Raw genomic sequence first — 22,783 nt, 5'->3', positions numbered from 1 at the left:
TTTGGGCGCCCGGCCGGCGGTTTGGTGGGATGGCAGGCCCGGAGCTGGCATGGCGAGAGTCAAGCAAGTAAAAAGGGCAGAAGTGGTTTCCCGAAGGCTTCCTGGGCCCCAGGGTGACAGGACCTGCAGACCCCCAGGAGGAGGTCCATCCCAGGCAGAGGCAAGAGAATGAATTATCAGGGGTCTCTGGCATCAGGCTTCCTTTCCCTCTCGACTCCTCAGCGAGCCATCCTACTCCAAGAATTCTCCTCCAAGGAGGAAAACTCAGCCCCACACCCTCTTCCTAGGAGTTGAGTTCCCAGACGTGTCTGTAATCACGGTTGTCGTCTGCATCTTAAAAGCTATTAAATGGTTTGGGGGCTGACGGGACACCATCGGTAACCATTCGTTTCTTTGCACACTTGCCATGCATGCACGTGCCTGTGGAAACACTGTGTTGCCACTAAAAAATTTTAACAAGCCATATATGTACTTAAAGGAGAATGTGGGAAATAAATAAAAACAGGACGGGGAAAGCAATCAACAGACAACACACAGTTCAGCCCCAGAGAGAACTAGGAACACCCCAAAACGTGTGCATGTGTATACACAGGCATATACGTGCACGTATGACCATGCATGTGTACAGTCCCACACACACCTGCACGCATACACACCATGTAAACACGGCCATGCATGGTCCCGTACACGTGCACACGCGTGTGGGCATCCTACGCGTACATCATGTGCCCAGACGCCTAGAAATATCCATTGTGCACAACATGCAGATGTGTGGATAGAGGTAGATGCGGACGACACCCCGCCTGTACTTCTCGCCATCTACCCTCGTAGAATTTTGGCTTCGTGCAGTGCTCACAGCTCGTCCTGTGACTAAGGGTTCTTTGTGCGTGTCTGTCATTTGCCATATGTCTGGGGCACAGGGACCGCCGCCTTGATGTGCGCCTCTGTCTGTCGGGGCCCCCGGCCTCCTGCCCGTCCCCGGCCTGGGGCAGGTGTCCACTGAGGCCTGCAGGGGAAGGGTCCTGGGGGGCGGGCCGCCCCCAGCGACAGGTGTGCTCCTGAAAGCCTTTGTGTCTCTCTCCCCCCTGCAGTGCCCGGCTTCCCGTATCCAGCTGCCACCGCTGCGGCTGCCTACCGAGGGGCCCACCTGCGAGGCCGCGGCCGCACCGTGTACAACACCTTCCGGGCCGCGGCGCCCCCACCCCCGATCCCGGCCTACGGCGGGTAAGTGGGGTGGCCTCCCCGTCCCCAGGCCGGGTCTCCCGCACCGGCCCCCCTCCTGTTTGCGAGCGCATGCTGGTCTTGACTGCCCCACCAGAACCGCCCCAGCATGCAGCCCGGCGCGCCTGCAGTGGAGCACCTTGCAAAGAGTATTGAAAAATGAGTGTAATTTGTCCTGTCATGGTTGGTGCCTTTAAGCATTCTACATGTCACATGTTGTTATGTAAATTCTCTCTGAGACTGAATGCTGGAGAACAGAGAAATGGCTACAGCCAAAGATGTATTTCTGATGATTGCAAACATCTGGTTATTAAGGAGGTTGGATCACATTTGCCCCTTGAATCCGTCCGTGGAGGGACATTGAGTCCCCAAACATCAAGTTCACTGTGGCGGGGTGGGGGTGTCTGGTTCCCCTCCCCAAAGACACCTTGCCCAGCAAGGCTTATGAACCCTTGCCTGAGAAGAGAAAATTAGGCGCGGAAGCAAACGCAAACATTGGCAAGTCCAAAGAAATTGGAAGTAAGGCTCATTTCAGTTGGGTTTTTCAAAATGGGCATTTGCCTTCCTTTGCCCCCTGCAAGGAAATGCAGGTTGATGTGTCTCCTGTTGGCGGTTTGGTATCTGTGTGCGTGGACTCTGGAATTGCCAAGTGAGGATCAAGGGATGGCGAGGAATGCTGAGGAACGGTGGTCCTGGTGTGGTGGGCTGCAACTCCAAAATGCTGTCCTTTATTTCTTCCTGTTAAGGGATCCTCCTGGAACATTCCAGCAGCCCTGGAGTCAGGGAGAAAGAGATGTCTCCTGTGGTACTCAGGGGATGTTTGGACTGTCTGGAGATGTTTTGGGTTGTTGCAGCAAGAGCAGGAAGGTGCAATGGCATCTAGTGGGTGAAGGCCAGGGACACTGCTCAACATCCCCAGTGCACAGGATGCCCCCCCAATGGAAAGAGTTATCAGACCCCAAATGTCAATAGTGCTACTCAGAAAAACTCTGCTAATGCCCAGGACAGTTTGGTACAAGGCTTTCCTGGCCAATGACTGGCTTTTCTGGTCTGTAGAAAGAACATGGCTGTATTCCAGGCTGTATGGAAAGGGTTAATGCATTTTTTAATAGCTCTGTTGCTTATAAATCTTTTAGAAAACTTGAATTAGCCTAGATCATCTCTCTATTATACTGATGACAAAGGGAACCACTCTTTTTTCATTATTTATTCATATCTCACCCATTGCAGAGGAGAGCATTTGAAGTGTTTCAAACACAAATGCAATGAGACAAAGTTAAGAATATAAATAAATTAAACTAGATGGAATCATCAGGAAGAGAAAACAAAGACAGAGAGATCGGTCCGCGCCCATGGTTTCTTGTGTTGTCATTAGATGCAGGTCACTTCTGAGTTTCATAGCCGACAAAACAACAGCAAAAATTTCTTTCTCATGGAAAGATGGTGGATGATAACAGACCAAGGATGAATTTTGCCCCGAATTCTCCCCACCCTCCAAAAACATGCATCTGCGCCCCCTAAGCCTTATGTATCTGGCCACGTGATATAAGGAAGCATCCACCATGTTAATCGTTATTTCCAACCCCATGGTGTTGAGCCCGTCTCATCATGGACCCAGAAATGCAGAAGTAAAGACGTGTTATTCCTAAGGTCACACAGTCAGTTGTTATGAAGGAAAGAAACCCACCAAGTTACCCTGTAGGCTCACGTAATTACTAAAGCAAGATTCATAAGCCATAAATACAAAATTGCATGTTTATACCACATTAGCTTGTCGGAAAATTATTATCTTATCTTAGTAGACGGTAATTGTAGCTTTTTGGTATATGTACCCTCCGTATCTCACTAGTATACTGAACGGGAAAGAAATAAAGTAAAATTATATGGCTTATCCTCCCATGAACGATTTATAAAAATCTCAAAATAACACACCTGCCATAAAATTGAAATTCGCTCACTTACAATGAGCTCACTCTTTGCTGGGAATAACCACACATAACTAATTAACGCCACATTCACCAGGAAGAGACACAGGCATCTCCAAATGGTGAAGCAATGTGTTGGCGACTGCTTCAGATGTTAATTAATTTAAGTATTCCAGCAATATTCCTAATCATCTCAGTTATAATGGTACACCGTGCCTCTTTGCTAGTAATATTCTCAGTGGAATCCTGAAACCCCCCTTAGTAGTAAGATGAAATTCTCAACACAGGAAGATGGTGGTGATGGAGCAGAAGGGCTAGAGGTGCACCCCAGGGGTGCGTGTGTCCATGTCTATAAGTTCTATAAGAGCCAAGTGCTGGTTGAAAACAGGAAATTCAGCTAGGCTGTGTTGCTGTGTTACAAACTCCCTGGAGTACACTAGCACCAAATGAAAAAAGTGTGAACCCAGCATCTTAAATGAAGGTTTCCCTTTGCTTCTGCTTGTTGGCTTAGGCTGCAGGAGAGTGCAGGGAGGCAGCTCAGGTTGGAAAGAATAGCAGAGGACAGGACAGAGCGGATATGGGCTGGAGTGGTGAGAGCCCTGGGCTTGAGTGGAAGCAAACAGCAAAGGTATTGGAAACCTACTTCTGTTCCCAAGAAGCGACATTATCAGGATTCAGGTGGTCCAGGTGATAGTGGTGGATATCCTGTAGCTGTTCCTCTCCAAAGCTGTTCCTTTGGTGGCGGAGATTTCTAGATTCAACTCATGTCTTTACTCCAGTACAGTTCAGCCTAGCATCCCAATTCCATGCACTGTGTCTTGCACCTTCAGAGGAGATTCTTCCCATTAGGGGTAGGGGGCACCATGGAGGCTAATAATTTCAATAACTGTGATTAGCGATAAGGGTGTCCTGTGAGCACCAAGGGAGACCCCTTAGCTCAGCTTGGGTTTTTAGAGAAGGCTTCCAGAAAAAGGAGAAATGTAGGACGCACTTAAGTCCGGGCACTTCCTAAAGTTCCACGTTGAAATCCCGTTCCACCATTCTCCCTCACACCCAGTGATCTCCATCTTTACTAAGGTATCACCTAGCAAGCTGCATTTATTACGGTTTTCCATTTGTCACCAGTTGAAGATATAGCTCACTGGCAACCTAAATCTCTGATCTTCATAGAAGTATGCAATATATACTCTGTTACTGAAATTCCAACCAAAAATGTATCATTTACCCTATTTCCATATATGGTTTCCATATTGTTTTCCCACAGAACCTCCATGGCCACTTCCATGGAGACTCGGGTGACCGTTGGAGGTACCCAAGATCAAGATAGTCATGCAGGAGGATTCACCAACCATGCCTTCCCTATTCTTCTATTTCCCTTTATTGATTTGGTTTTCTCCTCCACTTTCTGGTATTTTCTGAAGTTCTTCCCAGCAAGTGAAGAACACGGGTTCTAGAGAGGCCCTATTCTCTTCTTTCTCAGATCGCTAAAAAGAAACCTCCTGAGACATTAATACTTGGTCATTTGCCATAGAGGGATCGTGGGAATGAATGGGAAACCTAGACTGAGCCAGCCAACTCACTGTTGATTGTCAATATTAACTGAGTGAGGATGAGCAATGAGTTAGAAACCTAGTGTCTGACCCCCTTTCCTTGGAGGCACCTGCATGCAGGTCACAGACTTCCATTCCCCACAAGCCACAGAGCTGGATTTGGATGAAGGCACTTCAATCATTTATGGAATATATAGATCATAAATAAAATATTAGCTAGTGAATGGTTTCCTAGACAGCCGAATGGATCAATCCTCGCATTTGATCTTGGACTCAGTTTTGCTAGAGAAGGCTCAATGTCCAGTCTGTCTTTCTATGACTCACATTTGGGAGAAATTGCCTTTTGGACAATTACCATCCAATGGATCTTGCAGACTGATGACCCATGGATGGAGAGGGCAGGTGGATGCCTTGAAGATGTACCCACCAGACTCAGTACAACATCAGATACTAAAAGACAGCAACTGAACCCCAACACCCAAAGTAACCCTGTGAGACTGACCTCACCAAATCCTTGTTCTTAATTAATTAGTTCCTTAACTGTTAAGCACCCATAGATCCTTAGGAATGCTTTCAGGCTAGGTCCTAGAAAGGCCTCTGACACAGCCTCTAGGACCATGTGCATGAGCCTTTCTGTCCATCAATCAACTATGCTTTCTGGTATTAATATCTAAATATCTTAATCCCCAGACCGTATTGTCTGTTGTTTAGGACCTTTATCATTTGATAGGAGCACCAGGAACTAAAGTTATCACCCATTATCAGAATATTTTCCAGAATTCTCTCTAGCTTGTTGTTTGTGTCTTTGTTTTGGGCGTGAATTCTTGTTCAAATCTCCAGCCAGTGTTAAAGTGTAACTTCTGTTACATAAAAAAAAAGAAAAAAGCTTCTAAATTGACTGCATCTATAGACAAACACCGTAAGTCAGTAGTTTTTAAATTTTAGGGGGAGAGGGGAGTGGTATGTGACAGATGGCCTTTATTAATCTAATTAAAAATGTCTTCCCAAGGAAAATGTTGGTGTACACGTACATATATCCATATACAACAGACGCAGTAATATACAAATGCCAGGGAGTTTATGAACCCTTATCTATTGAAAAACAGCTAGATTTAAACACATTAAAATTTTAATTTATTTTCCACTTGGAAGGGGCAGTAAGGAAGAGCAGTTTTAAATAACCTCTCCTTCAGGAATGCATTTGTGGTGGCGATATATTACACAAACCGATTGTATAGTTTGGGCATCCTATACTTTCTTTTCTTTTTTTTTTTTTTTTAAGTAAACTAATTTGCTATAGTGCAATCATTCCCTGCTTGCATTCAACCAAATATTTAACGACTGTTATTACCTTCCTTCCTAAGAAAATGAGATGTGCATTTGCATTATGTTCTTGCAAAAGCATTTGCCCGCCCAAAGTGATTGGCAAGCAATACAATTACCTTTGCATGGCTAGACAGTCCGCCTTTGCATTAAAAATGGACTGCACCTGTTCCATGCATGACGGCAACTCCCTTCGCTTGGACACGGCCGTGCTTAATTTATCTATAGATCCATAGTAGCCATCGACTCCTGCCCTCCTTTCCCTACAAATCTGATATTTTAAGTGCACCTGTTTCGTGGGGCTTTAAAAGGTGTTTGGACACATTCCTGGAAACCAGTGTGAGAGTTTGTGAGAGCTTTCCTATATATAACCAGCTCCTGTTTAGAATAGGACCTGGGAGACTGGTCAGTCTCCTAGGTCGGTGCTGTCATGAATGTAAACAAAGATAACATGTGCAGGGTGGTGTCCCATAGAACGAAGAGCCTATTCGTCCCTGAGCCACCAGCATCAGCGTCACCTGGTACTTGTTAGAAATTGGAATTCTTAGACCAGCCCCCAATTCCCATCCAGACTTAAGAAGTCAGAAGCACTGGGCTGGGCATGGGGCCCAGCCATCTGTGTTATAACGAGCCCTCAGGTGACCCTGTATGCACGCTGAAATTTGACCACTGTCTGCTGCAGCAGTTCAATGCAGATGGTGAAGCCAAGGCTCCCTGTAGGTTCTTTCTATCTGAAGGGTGATGACACTATTCTCCAACCCACTGGGGCATTGTGAGGGCGAGATGGGATAATGAGTGCGGGATGCTTAGACCAGGGACTGAACACGTAGGACTCATTCTATGAATGTGAGGACCAGTATTGTCTCTGCCTTCTCCATCACCATAGCTTAGGAGGAGAAACAGCATTTTGTGAAAGTGGCAGCCCATCAACTGGCATCATTTCATACCACGAACAAGGACAGCCCTATGGGTCTCTTGGTTTTAGAGAATTCATGAAAATAGATTACACCCTCTCCATCATTCCCTCCGAAATGTGCGGGTACAGCACTCGGTGAGAACAGGCACTCCCTGCATCCCGTGGTTTATAATAGTGGGAATTCTTAGTTTCCTTTCTCAGCCAAGCACCTCCTCTCCTGCCGTCCGCTGGGCCTCTGAACCCTGCAGGCCCCTGAAGGAGCCTCGGACCTTCTAGACACTGGGGCTTGCATAGTCTGTTCCCTTTGCCTGGAATGCTTTTCCCCCCTCTCTACCTGGCTAAGGCTTTGAGATTTCCGAGGTGCCTGGACAGGTAGTCTCACCTCTTCTGCTAGCACCTCCTACCCGCCCCCCCCCCCCGCCCGTTGCCCTCTCAGAGCACCTGTTCCTCCTCAACTCCTATCCACACCACAGTTTTACACTTATGTGCATTTATGCACATGGCTTTGTGACCACACAGCCCCCTCCCTGCAAAGCTCCCTGATGGCAGGTTTAGTGATGGACATTCTTGCCCGTCTGTGCCCTAGTGTAGTTGTTGGAGGACTGTAAGCATTTCAGTAGCAGAGAAATAGTACTCAGCATTCAGTTGCTTTGAGCTTCTCAAAATGAGGATGCTGGATCACATCTTCTCTTTGGTTCTCTGTCTCCAATGTGGGATGTCCAAGTCCCAAAGTAATTTGCCACAGCCAAGCATGGTACAGGGTTTACCCTGCTGAACAAAGGCAAACAAACGTCAGGGCCTGTTCTTTCCTCACTCCTGGGAGCTGTTGGTACAAATAGACTTGATATGGAGGCGTGCAGTTGGCCATGACGTCTAAGAACCGCAGCTGGTGAAAGAAGAGGCCACTTTTCCAGCCAGAGCCTCAGCTCAGCCCTCCTGGTCCACATGGGTGTGCGTGGGAACACCCCCAAAGTCTAGGCCAGGCTCGGCTCCTCAGTATTCACAGAAGAGCAGTCACAGATGGGATCCCTGTCTAACAAATATGTGGATGGAGGCATGACTTCCCATGTTTAAATATATATTAATGTGTAGTTAAAATACTAATATTTGGTTCACACCCAGATCACTTTCTGTAACCACGATGTCCAGCACATTGCTCATGGCTTTGCACCCAGCACCTCACTGCATCCTCTTCGAGGTGGCCACTTCCTAGTCCCTCTCCCCATTTTGCAGATGAGTACGTGATGCTCAGATAGCTTAAGTGATGAGCCCCCGGCTCACAGCTGCTGGTTGGTGAGGCTGTGACCGGATGGCCATGCGGTTCCCGCCTCACTTGGCTCTTGAATGATGACCTGCTTCTGGAGGAGGATATTGGGAGAGTAGGCGTTCCCAGCCCAGGCACAACAGCATGGAAGAGTGGGGCCGAAGCAGAGGCTGTTTTGTCACGGCTGTAGGACTAAGCTCTGTGGTTCGGGACCCAGGCTATATATTTGTCACTCTCCCCCCATTTCCTCCAATCTGTTCCAAATCCTGTTGGCAGAGGCTGGCCCTGCCTTCTGACCCCCAACAGACACTATCTTTTAATGTTGCAAATGCTGGGAGCACAGCTCAGGGTGCTGCGCACCTCAGTGTCTTGGATTAGGGGTTTTATGCTGCTTGACGAGCCCTCTCGTGAACTGTGGCCCTCTTGGATCAAAATGAAAACAGCTGAAAGTGATTCCTCCCAACCTCCTTGGCATGTGAAATCCTGTCACATTTTTAAGGATAATGGTACTTGGGGTCTAGCCAGTCATGTCTGAAAAGCTCTGAGAAGCACTCCACAGGGTTCTCCAGCAAACCAGTGTCACAGCCATGTGTGTGCGTGCGTGTGCGTGTGTTTCCAGTACTATCCTCTGGTCCCATACGCTTGGCTTATATGTGGGTCCGCTCTCCTCCCGAAGCCTGCTGGCTCCCTTTGGTAACCAGAGTCCTGTTTCTGTTAGAACCCCGCTCCATTCACTGGGGGGGCTCACTGGTCCTTTGCCAGAGTCCTAAATCATCTATGAACTCCGTGGGGAGATCTCAGGGAAGGTTATCAATAACAACCACCATCCTGCGGAAAACCTGCACTTGGAAACGCACGCTTTTATAGTCCATACGTCCTGCGATCCTTCGAGAAGCCTGTGACCTGTACAGGCTACATGTGATCCTCATGAAACACATTGTAATGCTTAGGTATTGTGAGTTAGTTTCCCGTGATTACATGGCTATAAGCTTCTCTTCCTGGCTGCTTCACTCAAGGTATACCAAGAAACTTCTGGAAAAGCCCAGGATATTTTCTGCTTCCTATGAAGTCCCTTCTCTCTGGAATGACTATATGGATGGTGTCAATGGAGCCTCAGTCATAATGTGGGGCTTGCTTGGCCTGGATATACTTTATGAAAATTTACATGCAGGCACCTGTATGTACATACATGTGTACACAGGAGTACAAATACATTGCATAGATGTGCAAACACACACCACTACACACTGTATATGCCAGTCTGCACATGCACGCAGTTATACACCTGGGCAGGGCATACACGTGCACACACACACGTGTGCTGGCATGCACATGGTACCACACCCACAATCCACCCGCCTGCATTCACACAGAGCACCCACGTATACAAACACACGTGTGATCTTGCACACACACATGCTCACACATGTGTAATTAGAGATATTTTCCTACACTTACCACGAAGGAGTGGCACCTGGAATTACCAAATTTAATACCATAGCGTGAAAGACTGTAGGGGAACAGTTCTGGAATCGTTTGGGTTATCTGGCTCGCCTCAAGTCGTTCAGCTACACCGCGTCCCGAAACTGCGACAATCTGTCCCCTTTATCAATCCTGTATTTTAAGCAGATGATTATTTCCCCCCAGGTGGGGAGATCTGTGGTTGGGTTGAACGCAAACACTGACCCTCCTGTCTGTCCAGGCCACTTAAACCGACCTCCTCTTTGCATTTCTGCTCCCCCTCCTGAAAGCTGGGGAGGGGGCGCCTGGTGCCCAGCACGCCACGACGTCCTGGGCCAACCTCGGGCCCCTGCCTAATTTTCTCGGGCTGACGGACAGCTGTTGTCTCCAACCTCCTTAACCAATGTGAAAACTATCCTCGGTTCCTGTGTTTTGGATCTTGTGACCAGACTAACTTCGCCATTGCAGGGGTTGGTGTGTCTGCATGGGGAAATGCACTAATATGGATGTTTTTCTTTGTGTGTGCACCCTTGCAGTGTTGTTTACCAGGATGGATTTTATGGTGCAGACATTTATGTAAGTATTCATTAACGTGCATGCCACCCCTGTTTCCTCCCGGAGTCATTCTGTTTACAAGTTTGCTACAAGTTTCCTCTTCCTGGTCTGTGAGCAAGAGTCCCGACAGCCATCGTGGCTGGTGTTGGGTGGCATTAACTCCAGAAGTTAACCTCAGAAGACATGCAAACGCGCCCTTAAAATGATGGCATTTGTCTCACGTCAAATTTAACACTCTCTAGCCCTATATAAAAAAAAAAAAAAAAGCCTCTAAAGTTTTCAGTGTGGTTTCAGCATAATATTTAGGATAACAGCTGTAGTTACCAGCTGCAGAGGGTTAAAAGATATTTTCATGGCTTCTTTTCTTGATGTTTTCCGAAAAAGACATTTGTTCATGGTGATAGCTCTAGAAAGAACCCCTCCCGCTCCCTCTGGGTGATTTTAGCAGGAAACATTTCTAACAAAATAACTGCCAACTTGGCCACACAATCCTTTAGTCCTCCTTGTTCCTTCCATCTCCCCACCCCCAACCATTACCTGACTTAGAATTGTTTGTTAAATTTAGAATTGTTTATTAAATGGTACCACTTTATTAGGCTTTTCACTTTCAGAAAAGAGTAGGATGGTTCTCATTATGGGGACCATAATTAAACTTACCTAAATGGATCTAGAGGCACTTACTCTCTCCTATTATGATATTAGCTACAATGTTAGGAGAATAAGCTGGAATACACACAATTTAAAATAGATGGGCAAGGGAGGGGCCATTTTTTTAAATCCTACGCTTTTTTTTTTTTTGTATTACAAGTGACCTCAAATAAGTTCACTGGAATCGTATTTGTTGTCTTATAGACTAGATAACAAAGAAAAATAAAACCGTATTTCTGACCAAATTGATATCATTTACTAGAAAATGAGAAAGACACTATTTATTTAATTTTCTTCCTTTTGAATTTCAAATAATTACAATTTTGAAACATAGTATTAATCTCCATCAATGATGCATGTAGTTGAGTTCTATCATTGCATCAAATACATTTATTATAATCTATGGATTAGTGGGTTTTTTTCATAATAAAATGAACAAACAACCTACACCCACTGAGCAACCAATTTCTTATTTTTTTGTGTGGCTTAATGCATGGCTCCAAATATTCTCTTTAAAAACTTTTTTTTTTTCAACGCATACCATTTTAGACAGAGAGACAGTGTGAGGCTGGGCAGGCTGGAGATCCATCAACATCCTTAGAAACCCAAGAAACCCAACATCAGTCTATACCCAACCGCCAGTGTAGCCTCTGGATAGAGCATATCTAAGCTTAGGGCTTTTTTTCTTTTTTATTTGGAATATGGGGAGAAGAGAAGGGATGAAAAATGAGGGGGGAAAAGACAATCGACCAAAAAAAACCCCCAAAATACAAAAAAAAAAAATCTCTATCAACACCTACCAGTGGTGGGGGAGGACACATTCATAAGCCTAGCTAAAAACAAAAATATATTAGCTATTGTTTCTTGAATGGCCTCCTCCCTGTGCCTCAGTTTCCTCCTTTGTAAATTGACAGCCATTTATTGAATTATTAATTTGTGCTGTCCTATGGATATTTCCAGTGGGTGTCTTCTCCTGCCTTCTAGATACTTGAGTAGCAGGAAGGAGGAGCTGCCCGAAGGCAGAGTCTGGAGGATCCTAGACTTGGGGAAAGAATGCACAACTAGGAGAGGTGGGCAGATGTGACTATACCAGTGGCGCTGGAGACCTCAAATGAAAATCCGTGAGAACAAAGCAAATGGGGGGCACAGAGACACTCAGAAGGGAGCAAATGCGCCAGGTGGGAAGAGAGAGTCCATTCAGTGAGGAGAGCTACCCAAAAAAGCCCCTTCGGGCTGTAAGCTCCTTTAGCGGCTTTCGTGCCCATGAACCCACCACATCTGGGCACAGAGCCTGTGGGGTGTGGTGGTGCAGCCCCCGAAGGTGTCGGGGGTTATGGCAGGACACAGCGGTTCTTGTTTCACCAATGCTGTGCTCCCCGGAGTCAAGGTTTAGAAAACTGTTTCTCCCATGCTTTGCAAGTCGCTCTTCGAGGCCGATAAATGTCTATATCATTTTCCCCGCTGTTCATATTATATTAAGATTTTTCAGGGGGAGGTTTCAAATGGGCAGTCAGGGGACAGAGGGAGCTACTGAGATTCGAACTCGGCGCCCTGCTTCGTGGCACTTGTTTGGATTCTCTTTCCAAGAAAGGAGCTCAGACCTTGCAGAGCTTCCTGAGTGTTTTGCTCTGTGTAAACTGGCAGTTTTGGAATATTCCTGCCCCGGGTGGGGGGGCACAGTGTCTGAGGGGCACAGTGACTAGACCTCCCATGATGGCAGCGAAATGGGCTCATAGGTGGCCTCGCATTGATTTTGGGGAAAGAAAGAATTCAAATATTTCCTGCACTTGCAAGTTTATGGAGCAGGATTGGTCTTGGCTCGAAGTATGTTCCATGCTTGAATGGGATCTTTCAAGCTGCCACCCCTGCCTCCCTTGCGGTACTGGTGTGACTGGAACTGTCCCCAGTGTGCCATTTCTTAAAGAAATGAAGGTTCAAAGGAAAGCATGCAAAGGTCTCTTTTATTTAAAAGAAGTGTTTGGCTTGCTCCTTCAAGCTTGTTAAAAATCATGCACAGTAAATAGCATTAGGGCAATCCTGAGAGGTCCTGGGACATGTGTTAGACACACAGGTCACCTCTAATGGGCTTAAACATCCCGTTTTAAGTTTGCTGGTTGCCCTAGTGAGCTTCTGCTTTGATTACTTCTAAGGATGGCACCAGCAGGCTGGCCTCTAGTGCTTCCCACTCCGTCGCTGTCCACCCTTGGAAGCTGCCAGAGCACATGCACCAGACCATGGCCTCCTCTTTGCACCTGTTTTCTCACCCCTTGTCTCTGTCCTGCAAGGTCTTTCCATCCCACCCACCTCTTGTTGGAGCCCTTGAGCATTTCTCGGTCCCAGTGGAACATGTGGGATTTGAAAGACCTGCAGGACCCCTGCACCTGGCCAGCCCTCTGCCTCCGGTATAGAATGAGCTCCTTCTTAAATGTTTCAAAGAAGCGAGGATTGTGGAGAGAGGGAGACGTGGTCAGAGATGCCCTGAAATTGCAAGAGGGCTTCGATTGGTTACGGGATGCTGTGAGCTAGGAGCTAAGGCCAAAACCAGGGAAGTTCATTTGAGCTGTGGGCACAGAAAAAGCATCCTATTCAGGGGCCCAGTCCTATAGGAGGAGCTTGGACCCTGGCCACAGGGGTTACGCTCAGGCCCAGTGAGGATGGCCACTCATCTGAGAGGATGTAGTGAGTTTCCAAGTCAGGAAGAACAGTATAAAAGAGGGTCCTTTCCACCCGAGGACATGCTACACACACACACACACACACACACACACACACACACACACTCTCTCTCTCTCTCTCTCTCTCTCTCACTCACTCTCTTCTATTTCAAAAGAACGAAATTCAGCTTATATAACTAGCCTATCAAATCTATAAGTTAGCCATGGTTGCTTAGTGATACACATTTAAATGATTTATTTTCCATGAAAAAGTGAGTCAAGGTGAATAAATAAATAATAGCAGTAATGATCCATGGGATGGACAACCTTTCTGAAAGTTGAAGTGGAAGGACTAAGTGCCCTGGGCCTACAGAGCAATCTGTTCTATTTACGGGTGAAGCTATGGATCTCACGAGACCAGAATTGGCCACAGAGCTAAAAGTAAGTGTGGCTTAGCTGCATTTAGCCAGACGTTTGTCTTCCCCCAGCTCAGGGAGCTATCCAAGGGTATGGCGTTTGATCAAAACATAACCATTGAACATGGAAATAAAGACATGACAATTGAGCTGTTTCAAAAGAAGGTACTAACTCAGTGGAAAGTGGAGCAAGATAGTGGAGCAATGGGCAGAAGAGAAGAGGAGACAGGTGGGGAGAGAGGAGACCGAGAAAGAGAGAAACACTGATGTACGATAGAAATGTTCCCTTTTCATGAGAAAGCCCTAAGCTTTCCAGCAGTCCAAGAAGCCATGAGGCTGCCTGGCTGGTATGTCTCCGTGAGATTCCAATGCATGTTTACATTATTCTTAAATTCCATGTTATAGCAAGTTCCTGGTTGACACCTTGGCTAAAACACAATCATTTCTGAATTCATGTCCTTTTGGCATCCATGGATCTTAAAACAAAGAGGTATCCTCATTTCACTAATGTAAATGTGTAACTGAAGCACACAACTTCTCCAAATAAAACACCAAGTCCTTATTCCCGGGACCACGCTTTCCGTGAGAGCCAGCTGCAAGTGGCGGTAGGCAAGTGGGCAGTAGTCAGCCCACCAAGGGGTTCAGCGTTTCCTGTGTGGCACAAGATGCTCAACCTTTACTCCCTCGCTTCCCCCTCTCAGCCCTGGGTGGGCAGGAATTTCCTCCACCCATTACCTCCACTTCTGTTTTCAGTGGAGGAAACTTTTTTCTTCAGAGAAGAGATAAAATGCTTTGCCCAAAAATAAATAAATAAATAAATAAATAAATAAATAAATAAATAAATAAAATAATTAAATTAAACCAGACCAGGCCTAAAAGTGCCCCTAGCTCTCTCATACTTGTAAATTGTGGGAAAGGGAACTAATAGTGGATGAATTACCCTTCCCTATTATCCCAGTGAATAGCCACACAGGCTATGGTGAACAACAACAAAAAAGTCAAAAGGACCAATACAGCCCCTTTTGTAAGGATTTTGAATGTTTTGTAAATGTATTGGTCCACGTGTTGTATTTTGTAGCCTTTCTAGTTCCTGGGCTCTAGCTCCCTTTCTTGTATGTGTATGCATACTGTAGTCAAAACATTAAAGTCATGACACACATGTGAAAACAAAAATTGCCCAAAAATAAATAAATAAATAAATAAATAAATAAAATAATTAAATAAAAAAAAAAAAGAAAGAAATGCTTTGTCCAGAAACATTCATTGACCCTGGGGCCTGAGCCCATATGATCTGGCTCCAGTCACACCGAGTAATGCTGTCGCCCTCACTGAACCACACTCTGAGAAATGCAGTGAAAGGAAAGGAGGAAGATGAGAAATAAGATAATGAGGTGGGCAGGTCACAGGAAACAGTATCTCTACTTGAAACTTTCAAATAAGCAATAGGAGAGAGAGAGAGAAGAACCTAGAATTTGGACAGGCATAGGTCCACAGGCTTACATTCACTAAATCTAAGGCCAAGTAAAGATTAAGATATAGAGGATGTAGATGATATAGACATAGATGATCTATAGATATAGATGATATAGATCCATAAACACACACCTTTATAAGGCAGGTCCCTAAATCTCGTGGCTTTCCATCACCTTAATGTCTGCCCTGGACCTAGAAAAATTCACTCTAAACTGGAACCACTCATGTGAGAGATTAGGCTCGCCCACCCCCAAAAAATGCTCACATCCAAAAATTGCATCCCAGTCTGTCCGAGGGGTTCTACTTGAGATCATGTTGGTGTTGGACTTGAACGAAGTCATGACGTGCCCACGATATATTCCCAGCAGCTTCTCTAGACACGTGGCACGTGCACATAGGTTTTCCAGTCACATGTAATAAAAGGAACTTTGGCAGCTTCAACGTGATTCACTAAGTCACGAGATTCAGTTGCGTGCTCTGTTGTTCTTTGACACTAAATTTTAAAAACCAAGGTATTGATACAGCTAGAGTTGCTGTGTACTGTCAACTGCCTCAGTAATTAGGCACCAAAGCTAAATCCTCAGGTATTCCAGAGAATTCTAATCATGGGATAAAGAGAGAAATTTGAAGGAGTTAACCTGAGCTGTTACATTATGCTTAGGATGATAAGAAGCCATGAAAGTATCCTTTTTTCTTCTTTGAAAATAAGTACAAGTTATAACACAAATATGATCAGTAAGGTTTGACTCTCCCCCACCCCCCACCACCACCACCCTCACCTTCCTGATACTCTGGGTTACAGAGATCTGCAGCTAAAACCTGCTGTTGTTTTTGGTTTGATGGGTCAGTCTCAGGTCTTTGTGAAGTAAGGGAAGCAAACTTGTACATGAATTGCTCTGGAATTTCTGTCTGACTTATGCATTTTCTTTTATTTATTTCATTTTTGCATTGAAAACATTACATTTCTGTTTCCTTATAGAGTAGTGTATCAAGAGCCTGTGTATGGCAATAAATTGCTGCAGGTATGAAATCCCGACTGGTGGAAAAACTCATCACTATGATTGTGGGTTTGCTGTGAAATCCTACTAACAAGACAATTCTGGGGAGGGGATATGTTCTCTAACATAGAAGACGAAAGACTTAACTGAATTTTCCAGTTTCGATGTGAATGTTTCTGGGATAGAGATACACACCCTCAGATTTCCCCTGTTGACTAGATCTTGAGTGTATCAAAATGGAGGTCTGACTTGGCTGTAAATTTGCTGGCTTAAAATGTATCTAGACTCAATTAAATATAAATTCAGCACAAGACCTTGCAAAGTTTCATCGTGTCAACTGTCTGGGTAATTGTGGTAGGTTCCTGGAGTCAACTGGAATGGTCAAACAAAAAACGTATTCATCCAGCATTGAGGGTCAGCCCAGCCAACATGACTTTCCCTGATTTCATTGTAGCTTCTTATAAATTTATTTCACACCTATTGCTATAGCTCTCAACCCTATTACTCACTACTGAAGCAACCCCCAAATGAACTAATTTGTAGGAAGAAAAAAGAGCAACACGTCCAGTGGAGTGTAGCTGGCCGAGTCTCCCAATATGGTCTGTAGCCAACATGAAAACTGTCAAACAAAATGAAGGAAGAATGTAAAACTAAGGATGATCAGTGGGAGTTTTATTACATGGATTTCCCTGTAACATGCAATTCCCATTTTTGTTCTGTATTAGTCAATTAAGAAAGTACATTCTTTTTTTAACCACGAGAATTAAGTTTTAATGAGAAATCTAGTGTGAAAAGGGGGTACTTGGATCTAGGAGAGAACAAAATAATTCAAATTCCCAAGATCAACTTTTATTTTTACGTTTCAGGAAAACTGATTTTCATTGCCACACTTCAAAGAGAGCCGAATGTATGCCGATGAATTAGGGAGCGATTACTCAAGTGTTTCATTTTGCAAATATTCTTATAAAGGTTGTTTTAGTTATATATATATATAGTTATGTATATATTCCAATCCACCTTGCAGATTGCTCAAAGTGAGATCCTTGGGTCTTCTCAGAAAATGGAAAGGCTTCTGCCTAGAATTAAGCCCATTGCTACTTTATACAGTTAAGCTGAAGAGAAACACACACCGAGCCCTTCCCGTTGCCACATCCCCACCAGCACATAAACGTTTTGCCTCTCTTCCTAAGTCACTTGGATATTAGAATATCTTTTTCCAAAAGTGTGCTCTAAAGTAAAACCGGATTTTTTTTTTTTTTTTTTTTGGTCAAATGACTCTGACTCTGAGATGCCCTGAGCATCTATAGCACTTGTCAATATTGTTTTAGGAAGTTCCACAGATGGAGGAACCCAGTCCATTTCTTTTACTTTGGCATTTCCCAAACCTATTTGGTCATGGAAAGGTTTCCTTTCCTACCACTATTAGCACCCCCTAGAAATGCAATGTTGAAAACGCTTTGTTGGAGCGCCATTAGGGGTCCTTAATCAATAACCTCTGCCCCAACCTCCAGAGGTCTCACTAGCAAAGGAAATGTCTCACACAATGAGTCGAGATCTTTGTGGCGGCTTCTGGTGATGGGGGCAGAGGGGGAAATCCATAACGGCCATTTAAAATGTATATTTTATATAAGGTCTCATGTATAGCTTGCTGCCCAGTATGTGAAAAAATGAGTATGTTTTATGAGGAGGGAGTACAGAACCATGCTGTGCTTGCCGTTCAGTTTGGTTGTGGGAGAAATCTCATTGTCAAGGGTACATTTTTGTCCTAAGGTCAGGAAGACTGGCTTCAGCATGAACATGGTTTGGTGCCAGCAAATGGAGGTGAGCGCTCCTTTTTCAGACATTAGCACAGAACCTTGCAGAAGCTCTGGCTATGCTCAGCGAGCTGCAAAATATGGAGCAATAAAATTGATTAGAGTCACCTGTTAGAAAGGCAAATTAAAGCAATTTGTATTTTTTGATCATTTTACAGTGTATGCACACATACACAGAGTTAATACACAACTCTGTTATTCCCCTAATATGGATTTCATACAGAAGAAAGATAGCAAAAGGAGACAATGCAGTATATAGGTGTGCTGGTATCAAGCCACCTGAACCTTTTCCTTTTCCACTTATAACTTATCTGAGGGATCATATACACCTGGACTGTTAAATACGGAAGCCACCAGCCCCATGTGGCCCTTGACATGTAAATTCAAATTAACCAAATTAAAAATTCAGTTTGTTTTACCAGCCATATTTCAAGTGTTCAATAGTCACTTAGGACCGGTGACTACTCTATTGCACAGCACAGATGAGAACATTGCCATCCCCACCAACAGGCCTACTGGACAGGAAGGAGACCACTGTTCAAGGTCAGAATCTCTCAAATGGCTCCACAGACTTCAGCACACTATGACCTTGAGTCTTAAGTAGGGAATGCTCGGAAACAGATTCCTAAATATCCAAGACGAGTGTCAGGGCATTGGCCATTCGTGCCTGTCTCATGTAGAAACACACCCTCATTTTGTCTAAATGGCCAAGTCATATGAAAATAATGGAGAGGATGGGTCCTTCCCAAAGTGTCACAGACAAGCACGTCTGTTGTGCACGAGAATCCCAGTTGCACACACATCCATTTTAGGATCATACGATAAATATCGACTGGCAGTCAGCGAGGTTCATTTTAGTTATCTGTTCTTTGCACCACAGCTGTTCTTTCCACTTATCAAACTTGCTACCCAGTTTCACTGGTGGAAACTATCGCGAAAGCTGGGGACACATACAGAGTTCAAACATAGAGGGCTTGTAAGGGGAGGGGGGCCGTTGCTAGAAATCTTTGCTAGAACCAAATCCACAGTCCCCAAATCATGATTGATTTACGTGGCACTTGATGCAAATACCTTTGCAATGGCTTTTGCTCTTTATTCTGGGAGAGAAAAAAACACACATTTTTTTCACTGTTTAATATACACACCTGCACACCTGTGTCTTTCCAGACACATCATGAAAGCCGAGGAGATGGACAAGCAGATAAAAAGAATGACTCCAGAAATCTGATGACCTAATTTCCCCCCAACCCATCATTCTGTATCTTGAGCTTGGTGCTGGTGTGACAACCGCTTTGGTTTTACAACTCCTCAGCACATTTAATGAGTTTCCCCGTTCTTAATTAGAGAACATGGTGTTTGGAACACCAGGTGGTGTCTGGCTAAGACCTCATTTTTTTTAAACTTCCACATTATTTTTCAAGGGAGAATTTTTTTTTTTAATACTGGCTCCAAATGATTGGTGATTATCTGTCAGGATGTCTTGAATGGTGCCTTCTCCAGAGCTGATCCAAAGAACACATTTCTTTAAGGACAAACTAGATTTTTGAATTGCTATGTGAGTGGTGGCAGATTTGTTTTGGAAGTTAGCTATTGCTAGAAGAGGGTAGAAATAGATTATTGAGACCACCTTGTTTACGCGTTGAAAGATGCTCTCTGTAGCATTTGTCTCCTTGTCTTACCACTTGGTTGTCCCCTACACACAAAGCTAAGCGTAACGTACCCCCTCACTCCTGATTTTGTTGCTAGATCCCTTCTGACATATGAGTGACTCTGCTGTTGGGGGTGGGGGCGGTCCTCTAACACATCAGTCTGTTCCAAGTTGCCCCTTTGTGGTAAGGGTGAAAACCATTCCTTCAGAGGATTATGGGACTGTGAATTCTAATTAGAACCCGAGTGGTCCCCGCGTTATCAGTAGAGACTGGATCCTGTTTGTTAATTGTGCTGAGATCATTCGACAGTGGTTGATGTATCGCTGTGGTCTGCTGAGCAAAAAGCTCAGTTATTTTCACAGTTTGATAATCAATGCTCCACTGAACACAATTCCTTTCGAATATGACCATTTGCTTGTCCTCTGCTTAATTGAACAATTGCAATAACTGGTACATGCAACTAAATGTTAATTATTTTTTTCAGGTTTTTTTTCCTCTCTTAATGATTTTATTTACAAATTAGAAAGCTTTATCATATTTTCCACACCAAACAAATTCCCTATCTGAACCAGTGTGATATCTTTAGCGGAAAAGACAGAATTTTTAACAAGTGTTCACCATTCTGTGTTTTTTAAATAATTATGCCATATTTAGGAAGCTAAATGCAGTCTTCTTTAATTGCTTCAGTGGTTGAACAGCTACATATGCAAGAGATTACTAATAAACTTTCAATCAAAGTGTTATTTTTTTTTAGTAAATATAAATGTAAGACAGGAGGGCCTTAGCTCAACCTATATTGGATTTTTAAGGAAGTGATCAAGGATTGTTTGAATAAAGTGTAAGTTAGTAGCTAAGAAGTAAAGGTAAAGCAAAATTATTTTTGAAAATCTGGAAAGTTCAGCAAAGTATAAAGAGTGTTTAGAGAATTCCCCCGTAATCCTTCCCACCCAACACGATCACCATTAACCATTTAGGTACATCTCTTTAGAAGGGTACCTGGGTTCTTCTTTTGGGAAATGCTTACACCTGCTAACCTTTAACATCCAGCTGGGGTTGGTATCCAAGCCCCTGTCTCTCCAGTGTGTTTTGTACTTCTGCTTTGGTACTAAGCTTTCATTAACCTCCACGTTAGACTGGTAGATGTGGGTTACTGCTGTTCTGGTGTGGTCTCACAGTTCGGGCGCCCCTGAGTTGGGCTCCTCTGCATTCCTAAGTCAGATTTCTCCTTGCGTTTCAGGGTGGTTATGCTGCATACCGCTACGCCCAGCCAACCCCTGCCACTGCCGCTGCCTACAGTGACAGGTAAGAGTCTCCCTTCTCCTGCTTGACAACTACCTTGAAACGAACTAGCTGGTGGGAGACGAGATGCTCGTCTGGTTCTGGTGCCAGTGCATGACTGCTGGGGAGGCAGCACCCCAAAATCAGGTCCCATGGTGAAGGTAAACGGTGCCACGGAGAGGGAGGATGAACGATCAAGCCTAGAAACTCTCTAGGAGTTTCTAGAAACTCCTAAACTCTCGCCCCCCTCTGCTAAAACACAAAATGCTATGTTTTTTGCAAGTACAGCTGCTTTTCAGATCTCTCAATCCCTGTGACAGCACACCTTGCATGCACACACATACAGTCCCTGTACAGCCTTGCCACAGTCTTCTGTGTAAGAAGCAGCCACTGTTTCAGCTAACTCATAGGAAGAACACCTAAGAAGATGATCCTGCAGGGTTTCCTCAACTGCGAGCACCCCCTTTCCCTTTCTTATGACTTTTATACACCCAGTAGAGCATTCCCTCCATTGCCTTTTTAAAAACCCAACACAAAGGAATGGGGGAGATGTATCTGGCTTTCCTATGGAGATTCACTCTTTGCAGCAGTGCCCAGTGTCCGATCCTACTAAGATAAACCGACATGTATTCGTAATGCGCACCACATGTTAAGACTGGCAGTGGCAGGGGACAGAGCGGGTCTAAGAAATGCAGAAGTCAGAACGGATGGCGGGGGTGGGGCTGGGGGGGTGGAAGAGCTTCATTACCCATTACCCAGGCTTGACAGATGACTCGGTTTCTGAAATGGCAAGCCACAGCTATTTTTGTGTAGGTGCCTTGAAAAAAACAAAGTGTGCGTTTCCATATTGAATGCAACTCGTTGGCTCTGTTTTCTGAGGACATAAATGTGAATGTTCAGATGCTCTGCATGCACAAATGTCATTGAGGGTGCTTATTTTTGGTAATGACTCCTTTAATTTAAAAATACGTCTCATGAATAAAACAGTAATGGTAACAATTTGCATGTGTGGCTGAGGCATGCTGGGTCAGACAGGTAAGCAGGCGATGTACTTGACCCCCGAATGGGAAGTGTCAGCAGCCACTGGTTCTCCTTCCTACCTGGCCTGTTGTGACTTAGCTCCTCTCTCGGTTTGCTGTGGTGTGCTTCCTCTGCGGCTCCATTTCATTTCTCACGAGATGTGTCGTTAGCTTGATGTAGCTGCAGATTTCTTCCGAGGTGTCATAAAGCAAAATAAACTCCTGGACCCTAAAAGCTGCACTTTGAACACCCCATGCCTACACTCGTAACAAATGGCTCTTTGGCGAGATAGAAGTGAGATCTGCTATTTGGTTGTATGTAGGTGTTATAATTGTTTTCGTATCAGCAGCCCTAATGAGTTCTCAAGGCTGGAGTGAGCCTCCAAAGAAATCCAAACAATTGTTAAGATGCAGTTCTAAACACATAAATTATCCAGTTACCCAATATCCACTTGCCAAGACTCGAAACATGTTTTATGGACGTTACTATCTTCAGTACACTTTGACACCAGATTAGGAAAGAGAGAGTCAATAAAGCTCATAAAACTGACGGCAATCTTGAAATCCTGGAGCTCATTCTACAAATGAAGAGTCTTAATGCTATTAAACTCTGCACACT

At 44.7% G+C, this 22,783-nt stretch overlaps 1 protein-coding gene across 50 annotated transcripts in view; it reads left to right on the top strand.

Moving 5' to 3' along the window:
- RBFOX1 (RNA binding fox-1 homolog 1) overlaps positions 1-22,783 on the top strand; it is a 2,027,925-nt gene that overhangs the window by 1,969,018 nt on the left and 36,124 nt on the right. For 40 of the 50 annotated variants that reach the window (XM_072753902.1, XM_072753899.1, XM_072753900.1 and 37 more), the window contains 3 exons: positions 1,092-1,224; positions 10,197-10,236; positions 21,105-21,169. In XM_072753902.1, coding sequence (XP_072610003.1) covers positions 1,092-1,224; positions 10,197-10,236; positions 21,105-21,169 — 238 coding nt within the window. Of the gene's footprint in view, positions 1-1,091; positions 1,225-10,196; positions 10,237-16,385; positions 16,429-21,104; positions 21,170-22,783 lie in introns of all 50 variants that reach the window. The other 10 variants (XM_072753896.1, XM_072753903.1, XM_072753905.1 and 7 more) reach the window with 2 other exon arrangements.

Source organism: Vulpes vulpes, chromosome 3, assembly GCF_048418805.1.
Source record: "Vulpes vulpes isolate BD-2025 chromosome 3, VulVul3, whole genome shotgun sequence".
Taxonomy (NCBI): domain Eukaryota; kingdom Metazoa; phylum Chordata; class Mammalia; order Carnivora; family Canidae; genus Vulpes; species Vulpes vulpes.
Note: the sequence above shows the minus strand (reverse complement) of the source record. Positions and strands in the feature narration are given on the sequence as shown.